Source organism: Jaculus jaculus, chromosome 10 (assembly GCF_020740685.1).
Source record: "Jaculus jaculus isolate mJacJac1 chromosome 10, mJacJac1.mat.Y.cur, whole genome shotgun sequence".
In the NCBI taxonomy this organism is placed as follows: Eukaryota; Metazoa; Chordata; class Mammalia; order Rodentia; family Dipodidae; genus Jaculus; species Jaculus jaculus.
Window position 1 is genome coordinate 14,365,886 of NC_059111.1, and position 23,575 is coordinate 14,389,460.

The 23,575-nt window shown below is 44.2% G+C and overlaps 1 protein-coding gene across 2 annotated transcripts in view; it reads right to left on the reverse strand.

Annotated features, from left to right (window-relative positions):
- Nucleotides 1-23,575, reverse strand: part of Aagab (alpha and gamma adaptin binding protein) — a 43,876-nt gene that overhangs the window by 2,944 nt on the left and 17,357 nt on the right. For both annotated transcript variants that reach the window (XM_004662566.2, XM_045160222.1), the window contains exons 5-7: nucleotides 20,006-20,089; nucleotides 4,577-4,659; nucleotides 3,493-3,589 (exon numbers count right to left, since the gene is read on the reverse strand). In XM_004662566.2, the coding sequence (XP_004662623.1) occupies nucleotides 3,493-3,589; nucleotides 4,577-4,659; nucleotides 20,006-20,089 (264 nt within the window). The remainder of the gene's footprint in view (nucleotides 1-3,492; nucleotides 3,590-4,576; nucleotides 4,660-20,005; nucleotides 20,090-23,575) is intronic.

The window sequence follows — 23,575 nt, forward strand, 5'->3', positions numbered from 1 at the left end:
AGTTAGCGGAACACGACAGAGCTGACCTTAATGCCTAGTCGACTGCAGTTGTTCCCCTCTTCCCTCCCACCTTCTATGCCCTCAGCTTCTGCAGTGTCAGGGACTGAACTTAAAGACGGTGATGACTTATACTACTTTGCATCTACCACAATGCCATGCAGTCTTGTGTTTAAATCTATTTGGATTCATTAGCTTGTCTAAGTTCAGGGAACATGTCAGGTAGGTAGGTTGTATATAGAAAGGAAGGAGGATAAAATTTGCTATTTATGCACACACAGTAATTGATTAGGAACACAGTCACTTTGTGCTTAAAAGTAGGAAAGGAAAGAAGCCAAGATGGCAGTTTTAAAGTCTGGGTGAGTATGGACAATCTGCTGAAGAGGGCCAGCCACAGGAGGAGAGGACAACCAGGGGACACTGTGTTGAGTGAGTGAGAAGACATTGTTTCAACACGGGGTGTCCTATACTGAATACTGAATGTCCATGGAGGTCAAGATGAAGGCTGGAAAATGTCAGATTTAGTAGCTTGCAGGTTCACTGGCGACCTTCACATATAACCATTTAATGGGGGAGGAGGGAGCCGCAAAAGCTAGATGAAAGTTAAGAAAGGAGTAGGAGGCAAGGAATGAAAATGAGCTTAATAAAGAGAGACAGAAAGAGGTACAGAGTTGAGGAAGTGTTTTTCTTGGTTTGGTTTTGCTTTTATTTCTATTTTAATATTTTATTTTATATTTACTTATTTAGGAGAGAGGGAGAGAACAGGCACACCAGGGCCTCTAGCCACTGCAAATGAATGCTAGATGTATGTGCCACCTTGTGCATCCAGCTTCACATGGGCTCTGGGGTATCAAACGGGTCCTTAGGCTTCACGGGCAAACACTTTAATTGCTAAGCCATTGCTCTAACCCTATTTTATTTTAGTCCTGCAAAGAAATGACCTAGCTCCCGTAAGCTTTTCAACCACTTTACCTCAGTGTTAATTTACACAACCATGAGACAAGTAAAAATCACAAAATTAGTATTAATTCAATGCTACTAAGAACTACAGGCTTCATCTAGATGTCATCAGTTTCCCACTGTTACTTTTTTCTGTCCCGGGCTCCTACAGAAGTTACCTGTCAAATCTCATTATTCTCTTCCAATGACTTCCTTACTCTTTCCTAGTCTTTCATGGGTGACATGCTTGAAGAGTACCAGTCAGTTATGTAATACGATCTCTCTCAACATGAGCTTCATGTCTTAGGGTTATGCTGTGGGCAAGTCCTTCACAGAAGAAGTGGGCTGCCCTTCTCAGTGTCCTGCAAGAGGGACTGCTGTCAGGACGCCTCATTACTGGTGACGCTAACCTTCGTCATGTCTAGTGGCTGCTGTCTTCTGGGTTTCCACTTGCCCTTTTTAAGACCATATTGATGTCTTCGAAGGGATTCTTCTAGACTATGCAAATATCCTTCTAGTCAAATTTCCATCCACTACTTAAACCTCCTTGAGTGGATCTTGCCTGCAACAACTATTCAGTGGTGCAAGCCCAATACGGTTTATTATTTTTCTCATTCCATCTATGTGCATTAACTAAAAATCTTCTCTATGGCCAGGCATGGTGGCACATGCCTTTCATCCCAGCACTTGGGAGGCAGAGGTAGGAGGACCACCGTGAGACTACACAGTGAATTCCATCAAGTTTAGCCTGAGCTAGAGTGAAACTCTACTTAAAAAAAAAAAAAAAAAAAAAAACCTATATGGAGAAGTCTTATCCCCACACCAGTTGATTTGTGGTAGCATAGACTCACTGGTTTTCTTTTATTCTATAAATTGAAACCAAATAATGTATTTCACTTGTCACACCGCTCTGCCTTCCATTACTGCAGTCTCTCTAACTAGAGGCTGCTCTGAGAACTTCCTTACTTTGTGGCATAATGAAGTGCTGCTGGTTTATCCTGAGCTTTTTCATATCCCAGACTAGAACCAACTAATTCTCAAGGAGCCCTGTTCTTTTTAGTGGCATTTAGAAACAAAGATCCAAGCAAAAAGGATTGCCCCTGGGGTACAGTTGCTTCCTTACTCACAGTGGACAACCTGGGGAATGAACAGATAGAGCCACACACGCATCCCTCACCCTTTTTCCTTATCGCTTCTCACTGTCCTAACTACAAGTGTGCCACACACATCCCTCCCCTCCTTCCTCTCTCTTCTCACTGTCCTAATGTGTAAAGTGTATTTTAAAGGCCATGAGGTCATACTGACCTATCAGATGCTATCCAGTACCAAAGGGATTATTCCAGCCTTCTCTTTTCTGCATGTGTAACATCTTTCTCTGATAGTGAGTAAAACAGCTCTCCTTATCTAGAACAGTTCTCATGTTTTCAACCCTAATACATATGAAATTTCAGAATTGTTAACCCACGCATCTGTGAGAAACAGATGCGGTATTCCTGTTTCATTGTGTTCTTAGCCTCAGGGTACCCAATCCAAGTGCTGTTTACCAAGTTACTTAGGCTTGTTTCTAGTCCCCCATCCCCTTCACATGATGAATGGTTTAGCAGTCGAAATGTATGGAGGTTTAAAATCCAATACAGGAAGGATTCAACTGAGTGAACAAGGTTAAGGAAGTTGAAAAAAATTACACATATTCTTTCTTCTTAGTATGTTTCTATAACAAATCACTTGACTTTTCTGCATGGACTGTTTTACAATCAGAAAAAAAAAATCTTTTCAACATTCTTACTGCACACGAAACAGGAGGAACAGCAGCAGTTCCCTGGCTATTCTGAGCCAAGCTCCTTGGTATCCTGGTCTTTTGGACAACAGACTGAATCCCAGTTTCTGGCCCAGGTGCTGTGGTGTTCTTAGACAGGTAAACTTCTCTAGGCTTCATCTCCACAGAACAACTTCTCTGCCCCACTTCATGACCAAATGAGAAAGTGGATATTAAAAATCCTTAAAAGGAACTGGGTATGGTGGCACATGCTTTTAGTCCCAGCACTCAGGAGGCAGAGGTAGGAGGACTGCCATGAGTTTGAAGCCACCCTGAGATTACATAGTGATTTCAGGTCAGCCTGGGCAAGAGCGAGACCCTACCTCAAAAAACAAACAAACAAACAAAAAGCCTCAAAAGGGTGTGGAAAGGCTTTTGTGTTTCTGTATATATATAAAATTATAATGTTCCTGTGAGCATTAATTCTGACTATTGTTAAATACTGTGGTAAAAATAAAAACCTGCAAAATGCAGAGCTATTTACCAACTGGTTCTGTCTGTCTTCACAAATGATCTGAACTACGATCCTGCTGAGTCAATCTTGAAGGAACAAGTACATCTATCTTGTGTTTGTCCTCCCCTTCACCTGACAGACAGAGGCAAGGCTCACATTCATTTGGGGTACACTGTCCATTTCCTTCTCTTCATGTTTAAGGTTAATGTCCTTCTCAATGAGTTCTGCTCAGACATCTACTCCCAAGTTTTGCAGTTCTCCCTCAGTAGCCAAAGGAGGAATTTACCCACAATGCTGTCGACCTGGGCATCTGTTGTGTTACATGCACCGCCCCGCTGTCCAGGGAGGGGTTCTGTCCTCTCAGCTGCTGGCAAACGGGGTGGCTGTGGAGGAAGACATACAGAAGCATCAACATCACAGCACATAAAAACTGGAAAGGCTCACACCACACCCTCCCCTGCTGGGTGCACAGAGGTAACACCACCACAAAAGACAAGGAGACAGAAGGAATCAAATCACAATTAAAACTATGTAGCCTAGCTGGGCGTGGTGGCACACGCCTTAAATCCCAGCACTTGGGAAGCAGAGGTAGGAGGATCTCAGTGAATTCAAGGCCAGCCTGAGACTACACAGTGAATTCCAGGTCAGCCTGGGCTACAGTGAGACCCTACCTTAAAAAAACCAAAGTAATAAATAAATAAAAATAAAACTATATAGCCTGAAAACTAACCCAGTAATATTTTTCCCCAAGAAAAAACTAGGAAGTGTTATGATTTTGCTGTGGATTACTAAAACATGTTTTGGTTGGCTTCATCTAAGATCTGTGCTATTTTCAAAGTGTGAAAACATACACAAATCCTAACACCAACAACTCAGAGGCAAATGAAAAAGACCCTAGGAAAGACTGTGGCAGGGAGCTATCTACTTTTGGCCCCAGCCGGCTGACCAACTTAGAACCGAGCTGAGGGCAGGGCATGGACCTGGACTGTTAGCTCCTTCAGGGCAGAGGCATCACCTCAGATTTGGACAGAAATACTGAAAAAGATCCACTGATTGTATTTTCTACTTAAAGATCTGGAGGCAAGTCTGTGCCTCAAGGAAATCCTAGCACATTTTAAAGGCTCTAGCGAGAACACATGGCACATCCCCAAGAGCAAACCTCCTGACAGGCAGAGTGCCTCTATGCGGCTGAACCAGCCTCCCAGGTCAGGCACAGGGAGGCTGCTGTAGAGTCCCTCACCTGCTCTAAGCCTCTCTGCTGCCCCTTAAATGGAAAAGAAACAAAACAAAATAAAATGAATGTGCAAAGATTTATAAAGACAGGGAGAATTAAAGTCAAAGAGGAGAAAAGACGCAAGAATAACCTTCACCTCTGAGCGGCAGCTCTCCGCGGATGCAATGCTGGGGTTGGCTCCAGCCAACGAGCTGAGAAGGCTAAAGCCTTGGTTCCTATCTGAAAAGAAAACCAAAATGTGCCACGTTACATGTGCGTTGCGTGTTGTGCTAGACGTTAACATGTCTGGGGTAATGAAGCACTCTAGTTCCTTGTGAGTCCGAACTGTAAAAATACTTACTGCTGATGACCAGTGCTGGTCTAGTTTGGATCTTAAATATCCCCCGAAGGCCCCCGATGCAACTGGGAAGCAATGGCACCTGCAAGAGGTGGAGCCTACTTGGAGGAAGTCAGGTCACTGAGACATGACCTGGGAGGGCATATTGGGAGGCAGGCCCTTTCTCTCCTTTTGCCTCCTGGCCACTACGAGGTGAACAGAACACCACACCGTGTACTGCGCATGTCAGTCATGATGTACTGTGGTGTCACATGCTTGAAGTGACAGTCCCAAGCAACTATGGCCTGAAACCTCTGAAAATGAGCCAGAATAAACCCTTCCTCCTTGTAAGTTCACCTTGGGGACTTTCTCACAGTGACACAATAGTGACGAACACATAACATCCTAATTCCAAATAAACTGGTTTAAATCTGAGGATATTAGTTTAGATTAAAAAAAAAAATTGAGTAGAGCTGACCCCATACACAAATTGTTCAGAGTACAAAATGCAGCACTGATGTTTAAAGTCACTGTGAACTAATATTTGAAACAGCCAGACACATATTATCAGGGTATTCTGTGCAGTTTTTGATATGAAGCTCTAATCCTGAAACATCAATGAGTCTCCTGCAGTTAAGGCTCCCATACTCAGAAGCATCTTAACATTTACTACATATATGGTGAGTTTCCCACACTGTGTCACGATGGACAGATCTGGAGGGAAGGTCTGAACTGATAAAAGTCTACCAGTCCACAACCCAAGACTGCTCCAAGAGTCACCCTGAGCACTGACAGAAAAAGGATTCTTTTGGAGATCCATTGAGTTGCCATGTTGGGACACAGGCCAAAACCCCCTCAACTTCTGCAAGAGTTCCAGGAGATTCTAAATTAAGAGGATTGAGAAACACTGCCTTACAGAACATGGAACTCCTATCCGAGAGTCTACAACTTCCTTCCACCTCGCCTTCCCAGTCTCAGCTCGGTTCCTCTAAACAAACTTCAAACTGAATCTTGATATGAGCCAGCAGGCTGATTTTAAAGCAGTTATGTGCAGTGACACCAGACTCAGACCACACATGAACACTGTGTTCTTCGGGCTGTCTGTATCCAAGGCAGTATATACATAATAAGCATAATGGCTCTCTCCCTTCTGTACTGAAAATTACTAAGATTTTGGGAAATTTTCAAATCCAATTTATAAACCTCTGCATACTCGAATCCCACAGGTTAAGTTCTTCGAGTGGGCATTCCCTAAACTTAGGACACATGCCACTCATGAAGAATAAAGAAACACGGGGACAGTCTGGGCACCTTAGGCTGGAACAGTACTGAAGATGCACCACTCCCGTTAGTGGCTGCCTATGGAAGGGGGCGGGGAGGACGGGGGCGGGGCTCTGCGCTACAGCACGCCTGCGCCTGCGTAGCCCTTCTCCTTTCTGTTCTCTGTCCATTCACCAACTCTGAGATGTTTTCTTTTGAAATTTCAGTATTTTATGCTACGTATATCTTACCACAATAAAAATAGTGATAACATTTCATGTTTCAATTCTAATGAGTGAAATTATAAGCAAAAAAACAAAAAGTAGTGGTAAGAGAGCTGAGATGGTGACTAGAAACTCTAGATTTCACTCATGGCTATGCCCATCTGTGTGACCTCAGACAAACCAATCTCCCTGTGCCTCAAATTTCTAACCTGCACTATGAATGGGTCCAAACACAAAGCCCACCTACTCTAGAAATCTGTGACTTGAAGAAGGGTTCTTTACCTTTTATAACAGCAACTTGGAATCAGCTGGACATAAGGGTTTTTTGTTTGTTTGCGTGTTTGTTTGTTTTCCAACTGCTTAGTACAGATAAAAACAAGAACCATACATTTCAAAATCTTAAAATGCTCTCATGATGGACGCTGAGTTTATAATCAGGCTTCTGGCTGGTCCTAGAGAAGCTGGAACGGCCTGTTCTCAGTGTTTTCTGATAAACAGATGATTCAGACAGCTAAGGGCAGCTCGTTGTGGCCCACTGCTTATATTTAAGCACGTTAGAAACACACACAGTTATACAATTGGAAAATAAGTTGCTTTTGTTTATTCAAATCAGATGGCTTGCAGATAAATATTGCTCAAAAGACTTGGATGGTATTTACTACACTGTGAGTTTAACAAAACTCTTTCCTGGTTCACTGTGTTTTAAAATCCTGCCCGTGTGCACCCATTATACCACCATTCTGCGCATAGAAAAGAATTACATAAATCTTTTTTTTTATCTGCTAAGATTTTTTTTTTTTTGGACCCCAAGATTCAGGTCATGGGAATGTTACCTCTGTTAAGAAGGACCCAGTCCTTCATCAAGCAGTTAAGACTGGTTCTAACATCTTTGGTTTCACTGAGGCCACAAAATACTAGACTAGCAGGTATAAATGAACCGAGTCTTTAGAAAGGAGAAATTCTTGTGCGAAATAAATTGTTCTGGAAGATATAACACTACAATCTTGCCTAATCTCCAGGGGTGCTAAGAACTGTGGATAGTATCTAGCCCTGCATAGACTTTTTCCCTATACAAGCCAATCATCCCTAACCTAGAAATCCAAACTGCTCTAAAGTCCAAAATGCTCTTAGCACTGATGTGATACCACAGTGGAAAATTCCATACCTCATTTGGGTGGAGGATCACTGGCCAAATGCAGGTACAATAGAAATGAACAAAATTATCTTCAGGTTACATGCATAAGGTGAATATAAAGCATAAATGAGGGCAGGAAAGATGCCTGAGAAGTTAAGGTGCTTGCCTGTGAAGCCTAAGGACCCAGGTTCAATTCCCCAGAACCCACGTAAGCCAGATACACATGTTAATTGCAGAAAACTAAGAATACAGAGAAAAGTACAAAGAAGAAAATTAAATTACCAAAGACACTAACTAAAACTTTGGTAAAAAGTCTTCCTGTCTGTTCTGGTAAGTGGAACGGGATCTGACAGTGAGCCTCGTCTCTTCCATGTGGCAAAGGGAAGGCCGGGCATGTTCCAACAGTCGCTCCATTGTAAAGTCCTGTCTCTAGAGCCCGAAGCAAACTCCAGAAAATCCTCAAAGGAATGTTCAGACCCAAGCTGGGAAGGACGAGAGCCATGGAAGCAAGACTCCTGTGTCGCCCATCAACAGTTCCAAAGGAAGAGGTGGCAGGGGAGCAGTGCCTCCAGGGTGACCAGTGGGACAAAGTTCTCAGTGTCCTCTGCTTATACTGAATGAGAAACTTTGAAACGTCTTGTAACACCAGTCACACTTTATTTCCTCCCCGCTTTCTGACTCCTCACAGTTCTCTCTCAACACAATGTCTTCGTGAAACTGTTGCTTCTATACTCATGCATAAGGAGAAATGGCCTCTATCTAGTGTGTCACTCACAGTTGGGTGACAGGGAGGGTTTCGGGTCACTTTTGTAATTCCAGTGCTGGGTGCTGGGTTCACCAGAGGAGCAGCTCCCTTGGCTCCAGCTCAGTTTTGCACACTGCAACAGGCACAACTTCATTCTACACTGCCCTGGAGACCAGAGGCTGGGGACCATGAAGTCACACAGACCTAGATAAATCTGACAACCCAGAACCCTCTTCATTAACGACTTCCCCCCTCAAATCTGAGACTTCGTTTGCTGTAACATTAGATTCAATTTTTTTTTTTCAAGGTAGGGCCTCAGACCTGGAATTCACTATGTAGTCTCAGGGTAGCCTTGAACTCACAGCAATCCTACTTCTGCCTCCCGGGTGCTGGGATTAAAGGCATGTGCCACCACCACAACCGGCTGCAAATTTTTATTTAATGGTCATTTTTCAGTCTCATAAAAATGTGTATGGAGTTGGGTATGGTGACACACACCTGTAAATCCAGCACTGGGGAGGCTGAGACAAAAGTGTTACAAATTCAAGGCCAGCCTGGGCTTTGTAGCAAGACCCTGTTCCCCTCCCCTCAAAAAAAAAAAAACAAACAAACAAGTACATGAGAGGCACTGGCCTGCTCCTTCCTGCCCAGAACCACCCAGGCAGAAGTGAAGCACAGAGGCGCTGCGCTCCGGGAGCACTGGTGCACTGGGATCCAGGACCTGCCATGCACTCTCACTGCCCAGGACATACTCTAGCTGACTAAGTCTTTACGTTTATAATGGGAAACAGAGCTGTCCCTTGGAGATAGTACTGTCTCTACGACTAAAAGTCTGCATGCTCCTCTCCCACTTAAGCTACAAAGAAAACAGAAAGAAAGCCCTTGGGCCTTTTGGAAGTCAGACCTCTACACTTGCTGCTGGCCACATTTGTTTAATCCCACCACTTCTTCCCTGGTTAGAAAGGAAAAGGCCACATTTCCCCTCAATCCCACCACTTCTTCCCCGGTTAGAAAGGAAAAGGCCACATTTCCCCTCCTTGCCCTTCACTCTGTGGCAGTATCTGGTGGAAGCCTCACTCTACCCAAGAGCTACCAGTGCATTAAATTACCACAGCATTTGCCAGTGCACAGCTTGCAAAACCCAGGACAGAGCTGCGGATGACATAAAGTTGATACTTACTGTACAGTGCACTGCAGACACCCTTGCCCTCCTCTGTGAGACGGGGAGGGATGCCCTCAAGGAGAAAAGAATCAAACCACAGCTGACCAGGCTTCTGCTAACCATCTTCTCCTCGCCTCTAAAACCAACTCTTAAAACCAAACCACAGAGCAAGCCACGGCCTGAGCCTGCCTCCACCATACATGGACAGCAGCCCACTTCCTGATGTGCCACACAAGAGGAAACCACCTTATAGAAAATCAGGGGAGTGGGGATAGGGCGCTTCAAAAAAACCTGTCACACTTGTCTTGAGGCAGGAATCCACAGTCCCCCCTTTCATGACAACAAGAATAAAGGGACATTACCAAACTACAAAATGTCAGACCCCAGTGGTTGGTTTCTAAGCCACAAGCCAGACTCTCAACTAGGAAGCTGAGATTCCTATCTATACCCCTTCCTTAGAGTTGCAGCCTGGTCCAAGTGGGGGAGATTTCAGGCCAGACAGCGAATGCCACACACAGTAAGCAAATGATGCCGCCAGATAGGCCTGGGAGCAGCGTGCCCTGAGCGAGCACCGGGCCACTGCCCCTCTTGTGCCACCTGAGGCCCGGTCTCCGATGCCATGTGGGAGCTCTGGTTTCCCTTGAAGCCCGACCTTCACTAGGAATGCATTTCTTCCAGGGTAGAGAGGCTGAGAATACACGCTTTACTCCCTCAGCACAGTCCTCTCGGTCTGTTTATGACGCCCCTCAGGAGTCTTTCACATTCCTTTTCTCTCAGCTGAAATATTAATGCTACAGACAGGATGTGTATGGTTCTATGCTGTGGGTACAGATGTACTCCACACATCACTAGAGTTAAGAATTCCTTTCTCACCCTAAGAATCAAAGTTCACCCCTTTTGGAGCAGTAATGTGTTCATGGTGTTATGTTTGGGTGATGAAACATGACACTGGTAAAGCCAGTAAGATGACTGACTAGGTTGCAAGTCAACACAGAAGTTAGGCCCATCAGGGAGATTTGGAATCTCCCTCGAGTGGTCGCATGCTGCATAACACTTAGGTCAACTAGGGGCAACAGTACATGACACTGGTCCCCTAAGATGACCATGCGCTGAAAGATTCCTATTGCCTTGCAACACTGTAGTGCTCCCATGTTCATGGCGACACTGTCCTCTGCAGGTAGGACACACAGCACGTAACACTCCAGACTGACCGGCTGTTCCCAGTGAAGTACTTACTGTACTGTCATTTTTCATTGAATCTACTCCTACCTACAAGAAAAGTTCCTGTGAAGGAGTATGCCACCTTACTCCAGCAGCCACCCCCATTCACTGCATCGCTTGGCTGCATTAAGAAGCCTCGTCGGGGCTGAGCTCCCCCACCCTAGGCTTGTACAGGTGCATTCCATTATAACTGCACATCACCTATGGATGCGTTTCTCAGAGCCTGGCCCCCTGGTTAAGCAGAAAGACTACACTAATCTGACAACAACTGTACTATAATTTAGCCTGCTTGTTTCTGAATCTGATATTACATGTAAAATAGTTAAAGTAAGTTTAAGATGTCTCCCTCTCACAAGTAAGTTCATCAATATTTATTCCATCAGCCACCAGAAGCTTAATCTGTACTAAGAGCCGAGACGACCGGTGCACTGACACCATGCCCTGTGGTTACTTACAAGGATTTAGAGAAAAACAATGCCCAACCTTAGACCTAGCCACCGCCCCAGAGCACCTAGCCTACAAGAGTTCTGTGTGGCCAAAGAAAGCACCTGGCTCTGACCCTGACCTCCCGCGTAGCCAGGGTCAACGCTTCATCACTTGGGCTCCTGTCTCTAATCAGCCAATACTGTCAATTAAGCTACCACACTGTAATGGAAAACCACACAACATCCTGGTCAGGAGACCTGCCACCCTGCCCCACGCTGGCTAATTCACTGAGCAAGCGAGGACAAGTCACCTCTCCTCCCGAGGGTCTGCTTTCGCCCATCCACATGCACTCCTACAGATTCTAGATTCTAGCTGCACACATGTTGTCATTGGAGACAATACCCGCTAAGGTCTATGAAACACGAGCGCATGTAATCTGGGTCGGCCTAGCCAGCAGTGACCAGCTAGAAAAACAAAATAGCTCCTAAAAAAAAACACTAGGAATGGGTTTCCAACCAATCACCCAACATCACCCCAAAATTGGTCCACATCCCTTCCCCACATGAACTGACTACATTTCCCATTCATGTGGACTCGACAGGGTGTACTGGCCCTTTTTGAGCCAGATCTACTTTCTTCCCAGATCACTGCTTAGAGTAAATACTCCATAAATTACCTCCTGCTGTGCTCTGGAATGCCTTCATTTTCTTTGTAATTGGCAAACAATTTTAAGCTTTAGGGAATGTCCCCAAAACAGCAACTTGTAATTTGAGAAATGAAGTTGTTATTTGGCCCGATTATATATATACATTATATAAATGCAATACAGGCTGTAATTAAATCTCTTCTCAAGTTATGGTTTCTATTTATTATATTAGACATATCCCATTCTTCCCACCTCCTTGATCATCTCAGTTACCCTGAGCTCAATCTTTCCCTTTTCTCCCAGACAAGATCTTACCATGTAGCCAGGCTGGTCTCCAAAACTTCCTGCCTCAACCTCCCTCAGTGCTGGCTAACAGGCACATGCCACCACACCAGCCACCCTTGCTCTGTACAAACGTTCTTTACTTCTCAGCAAGGCCAGGAAGAGGAGTGAGCAAAGCAAAATCCAGCAACAGGGTAGGGGCAGAGGAACACACATCTTTACACATAAAAGGCTGTACCAGTGTGTTCAGAGTTATCATACAAAGTAAAATAAACACCCCGCCCCCACATGCCAGCATAAAGTGGAACTCTGTTTGTTGAGTGAGCTATTCAACCAGAAAGGGATGGGTGATCAACCGGCAGGGAGGCCATGGTAGTGAGTTGAAACAGTACACTCTATTGACTGGGTAACACTGCTTGGTAGTTAAGTGATTCTCAATGAGAACCGGGCAGGGTGGAGGGACATCTTCAGAGAGTGAGTGAAGATTAGATATATATTCTCCTACCTCTAGTGGGCCTCCACTGAAAATCACTGCATTAAGGTACTTATAAAAATCTCCTCTGAATATAAAAGCATATTGATATTCTCACAAAGATTATCTTTATTTGAAAACAAGTATCTACGACACTTTGCTACAGTTGCCTCACAGACCCTTCAGTCTTTATCCTTTAAGGCTTCATGATTTTAATGATTTTAGCTACTCCTATTTTGATTGTTAGCCATTTACAGATGGACAATCCTTCTAGCAATCTAAATTTCAGTTCATTAAATTCTTTTTTTTTTTTTTTTTTTTTTTTTTTTTTTGAGATAGGGTCTCTATCTGGTCCAGACTGCTGACCTGGAATTCACTATGTATTCTCAGGGTGGCCTCAAACTCATAGCAATCATACTACCTCTGCCTCCAAGTGCTGGGATTAAAGGCGTGCACCACCACAGCTACTTACTTAAATATATCTTAAATATATTTTTTGTTAGAAAATTGAAAAGTTCTCTCAATCGTCTCATCAGGACCCCCCCCCCAATCCATTTCTTTGTTTCTTTCCTACTAAAAAATGTTATAGTAACTATGATGTTTCTTCTATCAGATTTATTTCATTGAAATTGTTCAAGGTCAAATGACCTTCATGTTCCAAAATCGTGTCTAGTTCTCACGGTGCCTGACCCATCAGCAGCCGTCAGCACAGCGGACCTCGCCATCCTCCCACACAGCCCTCTCCTCTGGTTTTCTCCCTCACTCAAGTCCTCCTTCTCTTTCTCCATCCTTGAAACTGAAGTTGTCCCTGGGCCTAACCCTCCTGATCTACTGAATGTATTACCTTGATCTAGGTTCAAAGTTTTAAACTCCACCCACCTACCCCATTGGCTACCTGACATTTTAATCTATAAAAATTAACATAAGGACTGGAGAGGTGGCTCAGCACTTAAGGTACTTGCCTACAAAACTTGATGACCTGGGATCTACTTCCCAATACCCACATAAAACCAGATGCACAAAATGGTGCATGTGTCTGGCATGCCCATTCACTTTCTCTCTCTGCTTGCAAACAAAATTAACATAAGCCCAAATGAATTTCTGAGGTCATCCTGTGCCTGCTTCAGATTGCTCAGGCCCAAATCCTAAGTCCTCTCATGCCTCATGTCTGAGCCATGAAATCATGCCCGCTGTTTCAAAACAGAGCCAGTACCTAGCCTTCTTATACCTCCCTTGCTACCCCCCAATCTGAGCCACTTTCCCTTCCCTGGAACATCACAATACCTTCCTAAGAGGTTTTTTTTGGGTCCCTCCATCATCACACAGTCTCCAGGGTCACCTTTTAGGCCTTAAGTCAGATCATGTGTTCTTCTGCTCAACGCCTTGTAGTAGTCCCCAGTTTAATCTCCGTGAAGGTCTGTTGTTGTCACCCTTTGAGCTTCTGGGAGGAAGGGTTATCCTGGCTTCCATCTTGAGGGGCACTTCATCACAGCAGGGAAAGGGAAGTAGAGCAGAGGCTGGGCACCACAGCTTGCCACAACAGCTGGCAGACAGTGGCAAGAGTAAGCTGAGCTCAGTCAAGGGGAAGGCTGAGCTATACCACCCCCAAACCCACCCTCAGAAACACATCTTCTCCAACAAGGCTCCACCACCCCATCTGCCACCAGGTGCGGGTGAAGCAGTTAAAACCAGTGAGTCTAGAAGTCATCTGACTGAATACCGCCTCCCACGGATGAAAGCTGCACAAGGGCAGGCACGTCTTTTGCTCCCAATGTACACTAAGTACAACATCTTGCACGCAGTGTGTAGTAAACAGCTATTTTCTGAATGAATACTTGAGAAACTAGAGCCTAAGTTGGAGACCACAGGGAGCCTGGAGGCCAACAGATGAAACCTTAAAGGCCATATGCAGTCGGGAGTGTGCTCCAGGCACTCAGCTGCCTCTACTGGCGCTGGAGTTGGTGCAAGCATGGGGGCCCTTGGCGGTACAGAGGAGGGATGGAGAGGTGCCAACCGTCATCACCTTTTCCTACAGGACTCAGGAATGGGAGGAAGCAGGTCCAGGGCCACTGGAAAGCTTTTCATGTGCCACACTTATTCTTACAGATGAAGCAAAGACAAGTCAGAACTAGAAGACTGTTTGTGACCATGGGTCTTAACCACAGCTATGTAGCTGAATCCCTGGGGGACTTTAAAAGACTGCCTTCCTTTTCTAAAACAAACGCAGCCCAGATGGCACAGGTCTTGAAGCTTTGCATGGCTGGGTGCCACTGATGAAACCCCACTTCATTTCCCAGATCAGGAATAAGACGCAGAGGGTATGAGATCTGCTTAAGATCGCCCAGGGCTGTGAGGGTTAGGACTGGAAACTGTCCCTTGATTCTTTGAACAACAAGCAGTATGGAAGAAACTTCCTTTTAGCAAAATAACATAAATATTATTAGGAGTTGAATCCAAAATGCAAAACCACGAGGATCTAAGTTTACACAAGGGCTCTGATAAGTGGTTTTTAAAAATCCCTATACCAGACCTTAACTCAAACCCATTACTTTAGCATCTCAAAGGGAATCCAGATAACCTAAGGTTGCAGAGGATTCCAGCATGCAAGCAAGTGCGAGAACTGGTGGCCTACATGAACTCAGCACTGTTCCATGGCCGCCTCAAGCTCAGCTCATACCGGATATTGTGAAGCTTAACTAAGACAGCGGATGCGTTCTCCATTCATTACTGTCAACATCAGTGTGACTATCTCCTTCCTTCCTTTCTATTGAGTTATCATTCCCACATCAAAATCACCCTTCTAAGGCTACAATTCAGTGGTTTTAATACAGTCACAAAATTGTACAATATTCTTCACTATAAAACACTTTTTTTCACCTGATAAAAAAAATTCTATAACCTGACAACTTCTCTTGCCAGCCCCTGGAAACCACTAATCCACATTCTGTCCCTATGGGTTTAACTGGACATTTCATACAAATACAACTGAATAATAGGTGGCTTTTTGTGTGTAGCTTTTCCCACCAGGCCAGGGGCCATGGGATTTGCTGCCTGTGTTGTAGCATATCCTGGTGATTCGTTCCTTTGTAAGACTGAGTAATAGTCCAACTATGGACACCATGTTGCTTCTCTTTCCATGTCAGGGGAGGTAATGTGTCATACATTCTTGGTTGGCTTTACCCTTCTCAAATAAGCTGTATTCTGGGGTCGACTTTTCTTTTTTTATGTTCCCTGATTCATAAGGCCTTTGTCTTTTTCTTCTATCATTACTGGGGGCAGGGTCTGACTCAGCCCCAGGCTGATCAGGAACCCATTTCAGACCAAAAATCTCAACCTCCCAGTTGACAGATTAAGGGTGTGGGGAACACACACCCTTAGGGACTTTGACTTCATTAGATTATCTGCTTGTTTTAATCTCCACTACTGCATAAATACTCTGTGCTGGCTGGTTTGGATTGAATTTGTATAGTGCTCAAGTGAATTTTAGAATGTGCCAGTAAAGTGCCCCACCTAGTGTACTAGGATACTTGACTAACAGGCAAACTCAACACCTAGGGTCACTTCTGCTGTCTTGAGAACAGGCTGTCAAGGAACAAGTACAACTTGCTCCTCCCTCCCTCTCTTCCTCCCTCTCTCTTCTACCCACCGAGTGGAGATACATCCACAATGCACAAGTAGGGCTGTCCAATCTTGGATTTTAAAACCATGAGCTTAAATAAACTTATACAAAGTACCCAGCTTCAAGTATCTTGTTATAGCAACACAAAATGAATGACACATACAGTGTCCAGTGAAACACAAAAGCTTTTAATTTTCACAAAGTCTAATTTATCCTTTTTCTTTGGCTGTTTGTAATATTAACTTTGAGGAAAAGACTACAGGTAAAAAGCTATAAAGACATCCTTTATAATTGTTCAGCCGGCTCAGGAAGAATTAAATTGGCCATTTATTTAAACCATGAATTCCCATATGAGTAACATATCCACTGATCTCATCTCTATATTTTTAATTAACTAGATTTTTACATTAAGTATTTGACCTGTGAATGTGAGTGTCCAAGAAACTGCAAAAAAATACAACTCTGGCAAGATGTGTACATTTAAGAGCTATTTAAATACCACCTTAATTTTCAGTCTTTACTAGAATTGGAACTTTTCTCAAACATTTAAAATGATATTTGTTAAAAGTACATTTTAAGCAGTGTGGCGGCCCACACCTTTAATCCCAGCACTGGGGAGGCAGAGGCAGGAGGATCGCCATGAGTTTGAGGCCACCCTGAGATGAGATAGTGAATTCCAGGGCAGCCTGGGCTAGAGCAAAACTCTACCTCGAAAAACAAAAACAAATTTAAAAAAGGTTAAATTGATAAGTTCTATGCCTATACTTAACCACAATTTTAAAAAGAGTGGGGGGGGGGAAGGGACAGAGAAGACAAGAGACCCACAAGAAAATAAACCAGTGTGCATGCCTACTGGTGGGCAGCTCTCAGAAAAGCCTGCTGAGGAAGGTGCAGCCTGCTGGCACCAACATAGCAGAACCAGGCTCTGCGAGGAGCACACCCACCACACACTCTACACCAATCCACACCACCCGCCCCAGCCCACGACAACGCACATGCTAAGGAAGTAGCTCTTACACGATACTGTTCAGGGAATGACAGGGAAAACAGCTACACTTTCAGTATAGACACATTTTTCTCTAATGTTTTCAATCTGTGGTTGGCTGGATCTAAGGACATGGAGCTCACAAGCATGAAGGCTGATTCCAGCTATAACTGAGTCATAAAGCATCACTTTTATTTGTTTGTTTACTTATTTATTTGAGAGAGAGAATAGGCACACCAGGGCCTGTAGCCACTGCAAACTGCAGACACATGCACCGCTTTGTGCAGCTGATTTACGAGGGCGCTGGGGAATCAGACCTGGGTTCTTAGGCTTTGCAGGCAAGTGCCTTACCTGCCAGGTCATCTTTCAAGTGCCTTACCTGCCAGGTCATCTTTCAAGTGCCTTACCTGCCAGGTCATCTTTCACGCCCAAGGCATCAAGTGTTATAAGTGTGTAAAACAAGGGGTCAGGGGCTGGAGGAATGGCTAAGCTTGCCCGCAAAGCCAACCGACCCAGATTCGATTCCCCAGGACCCACATAAGCCAGGTGCACAAGGTGGCGCATGCATCCGGCATGCATTTACCGTGACCCTGTCAGTTTCCAGTGGCTGGAGGCCCAGGGACACCCATTTTCTCTTCTACTTTCTCTCTCTCAAATAAATAAGTATATTTTTTTAAAAAAAGGGACCAGAGTGTTCAAACATAAAGCAAATACGATCTTCTGAAACCAGCTCTATAAACACAACAAGTACTACTAAACATAACTTTATTCTGGCTTGACCTGGTTTATGTACCATACCGTAAGCGTGTTTGCATTTAGTCCAGAGCAAGGCTGCACTATGATAAATGCTCAGCACGGACTGACTGGGTTAGTGAGCGAGTGACAATGACTGATGCTTAAGCTGAGTTTGTTTTGCAAAGTGCATCCTTGGGTCGATGGCCCCTTATTTTTCCTAGATCTATCACTGCATTATTTGACTGTTATGGCAATAAATATAAAATCTAGTATTTTTTCAATGTAACAGACACATCAAATTCTCCCTAGAAAGGAAAAGTGGGAGAAGGAAGGATGAGAAGAAAAGGAGAGGAAGCAGCACCTCCTTTCAGCAGGAGTTTCTCCAGTGGTGACAAGGGTCAGACCATAGGTCAGGCAAGTGCAAGGGCACCAATCTCACTTAACACTCAGTGTCTGCCAACAACTGAGACGAAATAGCCTACTTCTGCCAAGCTGGCCATACGCTTAAAATGTGGCTTTCTTCACACCCATCTGCACCGCACACTGAGGCACTCACGTGCTGCAAGGGACAGAAACACTACACAGGCAGCCATCACCAAGAATTATGCTTTATGGTGAACATATCCCCCCCAAGCAAAACATCTGAGTCCCAACCTCTAGTACCTCAAAATTTGACCTTACTTGGAGATAAGGTTCTGTTAAAATGAGGTTATACTGTCATATTATGGTCCCTAGCTCAACATGATTACTAGCCTTAGAGGAGATCTGAACGCACGCACACACGAGGAGGAAGGAGAGTATGAATGACCACAGAACTCCGGATAGTAATATGCTTCAGCCAGCTCTAACAAGACTCAGAAGAAAAACCTAGAAGGATCTTTTGCCAGCGCCTTCATTTTGGACTCTTGGCCTCCAATACTGTGAGGCAACAAATTCCTGCTGCTCCAAGCCATTCAGTTTGTACTTATTCCTGTAATGCCAACGACCATGGGGTAGAAGGCTAGGTCTGAAATGTTGCTATCAAATCATCCAAGGCCCAACACTCACTCTTGAGCTGCTGCAACTGCTCTGGTCTCCCTGACTTTAGACCGCTTCCACCTTTCAGGTGCCAAACTTCCTACTCACCACCCTAGCACTAACCTTCAAAGATGCCACCTGTGGTGGTTTGATTCAGGTGTCCCCCATAAACTTAGGTGTTCTGACTGCTAAGTTCCCAGCTGATGGAGATTTGGGAATTAACGCCTCCTGGAGGGAGTGGATTGTTGGAGTGGGCTTATGGGTGTTATAGCCAGTGTCCCCTTGTCAGTGTTTGGCACATTCTCTTGTTGCTATTGTCCACCTTATGTTGGCCAGGGGGTGATGTCCAACCTCTGCTCATGCCATTGTTTTCTCTTGCTATCGTGGCGCTTCCCCTTGGGCCTATAAGCCAAAATAAACCTCTTTTTTTTTTTTCCCAGAAGCTGCTCTTGGTTGGGTGATTTCTACCAGCAATGTGAACCTGACTGCAACACCACCTCTTCCCTCACTCCTTTGGTAAACCATCTCCAGTAAGTCACCACTTCATACAGGAAGAATGCTTCCTCCTGCTAAAACAGCCCCAACTGCTAGGTGATGTTCTCCTGAGGAGTCTAGAACATACTACCAACTCTTCTTGGAACTCTTCCATTTCACCAACCCTGATCTGGGCCATTCCATGAAGAAGAATGCCAGGACTCCTGCTCTCCTGGAAGCTTGCTGCTGCACTCCCAGCTCTCATGGCACAGCCACATCTCTAATGCAATGCACCCATTGTCATTCTGCATTCACCGCAGACATGCGGGGCTTGCATGCTTAGCTGATGTTTGAAAATGATGCTTACTTGAATATCACAGATGGAGTAGGAGCTCAAGGCTAGGGCTCTGAAAGGTTTAGGATTTTTTTTTCCAAATGTATTTATTTTATTTATTTATTTATTTATTTATTTTTGAAGTAAGGTCTCACTCTAGTCCAGGCTGACCTGGAATTCACTATGTAGTCTCAGGGTGGCCTCGAACTCGCGGCGATCCTCCTACCTCTGCCTCTGAGTGCTGGGATTAATGCCGTACACCACCACACCTGGCTTAGGTATTTCTTGAAGCCATAACCAACACTAAGTACATATCACAAGTAACTTTCCACTCCTGCTAAACGAACCACTGAGCATAAATCCCCAGCAATGCACTACTTCTGGCTCTTCCATCAATTGAAGACTTGAGAACTGGAACAAACCTAAAACTTCCATATGATCTTAATGTTTCCACATATATCCAAATAATTTTAACATTTATGGGGGGTAATACCTAGACCCAAGTCACTTACCATTCTTCATCACAACATTGGACCAGACATTGGCATTCAATGCTTGTATGATGCGCTTTACTCCTGTAGATTCTGGGAAATCATCTGCCAGAAAGAAATGTGTATATATTTTCACACCCTTCTAATACCTACTATACATTTGTCTATATATATGCCTATATATCTCTGAAGCCACATTTGCAAATAACTGGCTTAATTATCTTATTTAGTTGCTTTATCACACTGTACTTGTGTAATAAGAGAGAAAAGCCAGTCAAGCCAATACAGAGCTCAGAGCTCCTGACAGGAATAGTCTATAAGCTGAATAACTAAATAAGCCCAATATTATTAGTTATATGATGAAATCACTTGCATTGCTTCACAATGGAATCTACTCATGTTTTCCTAAAAAGTTTGCTCTTTTTTTTTTTAGAGCAAGAGAGAGTGAGAGAGATAAGAGAAGTGGCATGACAGCGCCTCAGCCACTGCAATCAAACTCGAGACAAACCACCTAGTGGGCGTGTGTGACCTTGCACATGCCTCACCTTTGTGCATCTGGCTAACGTGGGATCTGGAGAGTTGAACATGGGTCCTTAGGCTTTGCAGGCAAGCACCTTAACTGCTAAGCCATTTCTCCAGCCCTAAAACGTTTTGATTAATTACACACTCCTAGCATGCCACTAAAGATACTAATCTTGGTTATCAATAAAGAATGACTTTCTAACTTTTACTCTGTTGAAACCCACTGTCAATGTTCCCTCTTCCAACGGAAACCATTACTAACTATTTTTAGATGTCTGGAGAAGAACTTCTGGGTTGGAGAAAGTTTAAGAGCAAAAGGGAGTGCCACAACTGGTGGCAGAAGGCTTGTAAGCCCACCTACTCAGAAGGCTGAGGTGGGAGGATCACAACAAAAATGAGGCCATCCAAGGCTACAGAGAATGGAAGACCAGCCTGGGAAACTTACTGAAAAGAACTGAGGGGCTGGAGAGATAGCTTAGTGGTTAAGGCACTTGCCTTCAAAACCAAAGGACCCAGGTTCAATTCCCTAGGACCCACGTAGACCAGATGCACAGGTGGGGCATGCATCTGGAGCTTGTCAGCAGTGGCTAGAGGCCCTGGCATGCCCATTTTCTTTCTCTCAAATAAATAAAAATTTTTTAAAAAAAATGAAAAACTAAGGATGTATTTCAGTGGTACAGTACATGCCTACTATGTGTGGAATATATGCCTACTATGTGTAAGGCCTACCCTAAAGGAAAAAAAAATAGACCAAAAATAAATCTACCATAATCCTGAGCAATTAATTAACAAAAAGCAACAGCTTGGCTTGGTATTAGTACTACCCTGCTTCTAGAAGTTGATTGGTCCTACTCAAAATAAGACAGCTTTAATTTCATTCCATATAGTGGCTTCTCAGCTATAAGCTAATATGGCACTGCATACAAAGGAAACACAGATTCTTCAGACACTGAGGATTCCAAGACTATGTGTGGAAAATAATAGCAGAAAGAAATTTCATTTCGTGAATCAAAGAGAAAGAGCTTGCAGAATAAAGTCTACAAAGAATCTATGCCTGGGGCTGGGGCCGGGGCCGGGGCCTGACCCTGGGAGGCTAACAGGAAGAAGGCAGAATTAGAAGTCAGATCTGAATTTGAACCAGGCTGTCACTCATCAGCTGCTGACCGAGGGCCATTCACTTGCACTACCCCCAAGAACAACAGGGGTGGCACCACGCTGTGCTCACCTCTCCTGGAGGGCGAATGTGCTAGAGCTGGTAGCTCACTGCTGTGGCCATCCCCACACAGGAAACTCCTGGAGGACAGCCACCAGGCTTTGCTGAGTTCACTGTGTCCACTGCCTAATGGTGCCTAAAAGGTAGCAGGACTCAGCAATCGTCTGATGGGCTCCTGAACCACTTCAAGAACAGCTACTATGTCAGTGATGTGGTGAGGAATAAACTGAAAATACAAAAATGAACTTATCACCATCAATGCTGATGAAGACTCAAGGGAAGTTTGTTTATCTGAAGAATGAATGACTTGATTCTTGAAAGAATTACTAGTACTTTGAGATGTTATATCCAGGAACCAGATATGCAATCTGAAATGAAGGGCTAAGGCCAGTGAGATGAGATCTGATATCATCCTAAAGCTTAGGAGGTGGGTTAACAATGCCTGCAAAGAGAGGATGAAGGAACGTGGCTTGGGAAGAGCTAGAATTTAAAAAGTCTAGGAAGGTTTTTAGTTTTTATGACCTGACCCAAAGATGACATGTAGTCTAGCCAAATTAAAAGTCTGTTTTAAGATTACACTGGGGCTCAAGAGATGGTTCAGTGGTTAAGGTGCTGCCTGAAAAGCCTAACGACCCTGGTTAAGTTCCCCAGTACCCATGTAAAGCCAGATGTACAAAGTGGCACATGCATCTGGAATTCATTTTCAATGGCTAGAGGCCATGGCCCACCCATATACATTCTGTGTGTGTGTCTGCTTGCAATTTTTTTTTAATTTAAAAAGATTACACTTAATAAAAGAACACAGTTCAGAGGCTAAATAGGAGATTCCAAGATGATAACAGAGAAACATTGCAGAGGAGAAATCCTAGTGCCAAAAACAAGTATTCATTCATGTTTACATGCACAAACATGGGGGCCAGGTCTAAGAAACCTAAAAAAAAAAAAAAAAAGCTACAAAAAAATTGCACTTGCTTATTTTTAATTTTCTTTACAAAGTACAATAAACACTTGCTTTTTTACTTTATTCCCCCTCACATCATACAACTGCCTTTGTCTTGTGCACTTTCTTTATACTGTGGTTTTTTTCAGTTTCCAATGTCTTTTGGGACAAAAGGTGCCTTCCCAGTGCCACTTCCCACCCACCAGTGCCTTCCGCACTTCTCCCCATGGAGGAGGGCCATGTGGGGGAGCGCGCGTGGAGCCTGCCATTCCCTGAGCAGCGACAGGGAACATGCTCTCCCATCAGGCACACCACGGCGCCGGCGCTTTTCCTTAGTGCCTGCGACTGTCCATTTGGGCAATCCAGTGATTGCACACATTTCATCTGTGGTGTCAAGTTACAAGACTGTCATGGGCCAAAATCTGTCTTATCCAGGTAGAGCCCACAGTAGGTGTACTTGGAATAAGAAAAGAAACGGAGAAGCAGGAAAGAAAAAGGATAAGAAATGAAAGGTTCAGACAGTACCAGCAGCTGCAGGAAGCAGGCAAGGCATAGCTGGGGGTGGGGGAGTCTGGGTTTGTTTTTGGTTCGCAGAATCCCCAAGACATATCCAAATCAAAGTTCTGGGAACTTAGCCTTAGCTTACTATGAATTCAAAAGAGGAATATAAACTCTATGAACAGAGGTACTGCTGTCCTTACTAGGCAGTAGGGAAAGGATACAGGACTGGGGAAATGACAATAGTTTTAGATAGAAATATTTTACTCTCATCCGTTTAAACACACACATGCACATGCTCGAGTGTGTGTGTGTGTGTGTGTGCACATACACACACACTTTCAAAACTGTGGTGTGAAACCAAAAGTGTTAATACTATGTTCTTAGTAAGATTACATTAGTGGAGTTTGATATATTT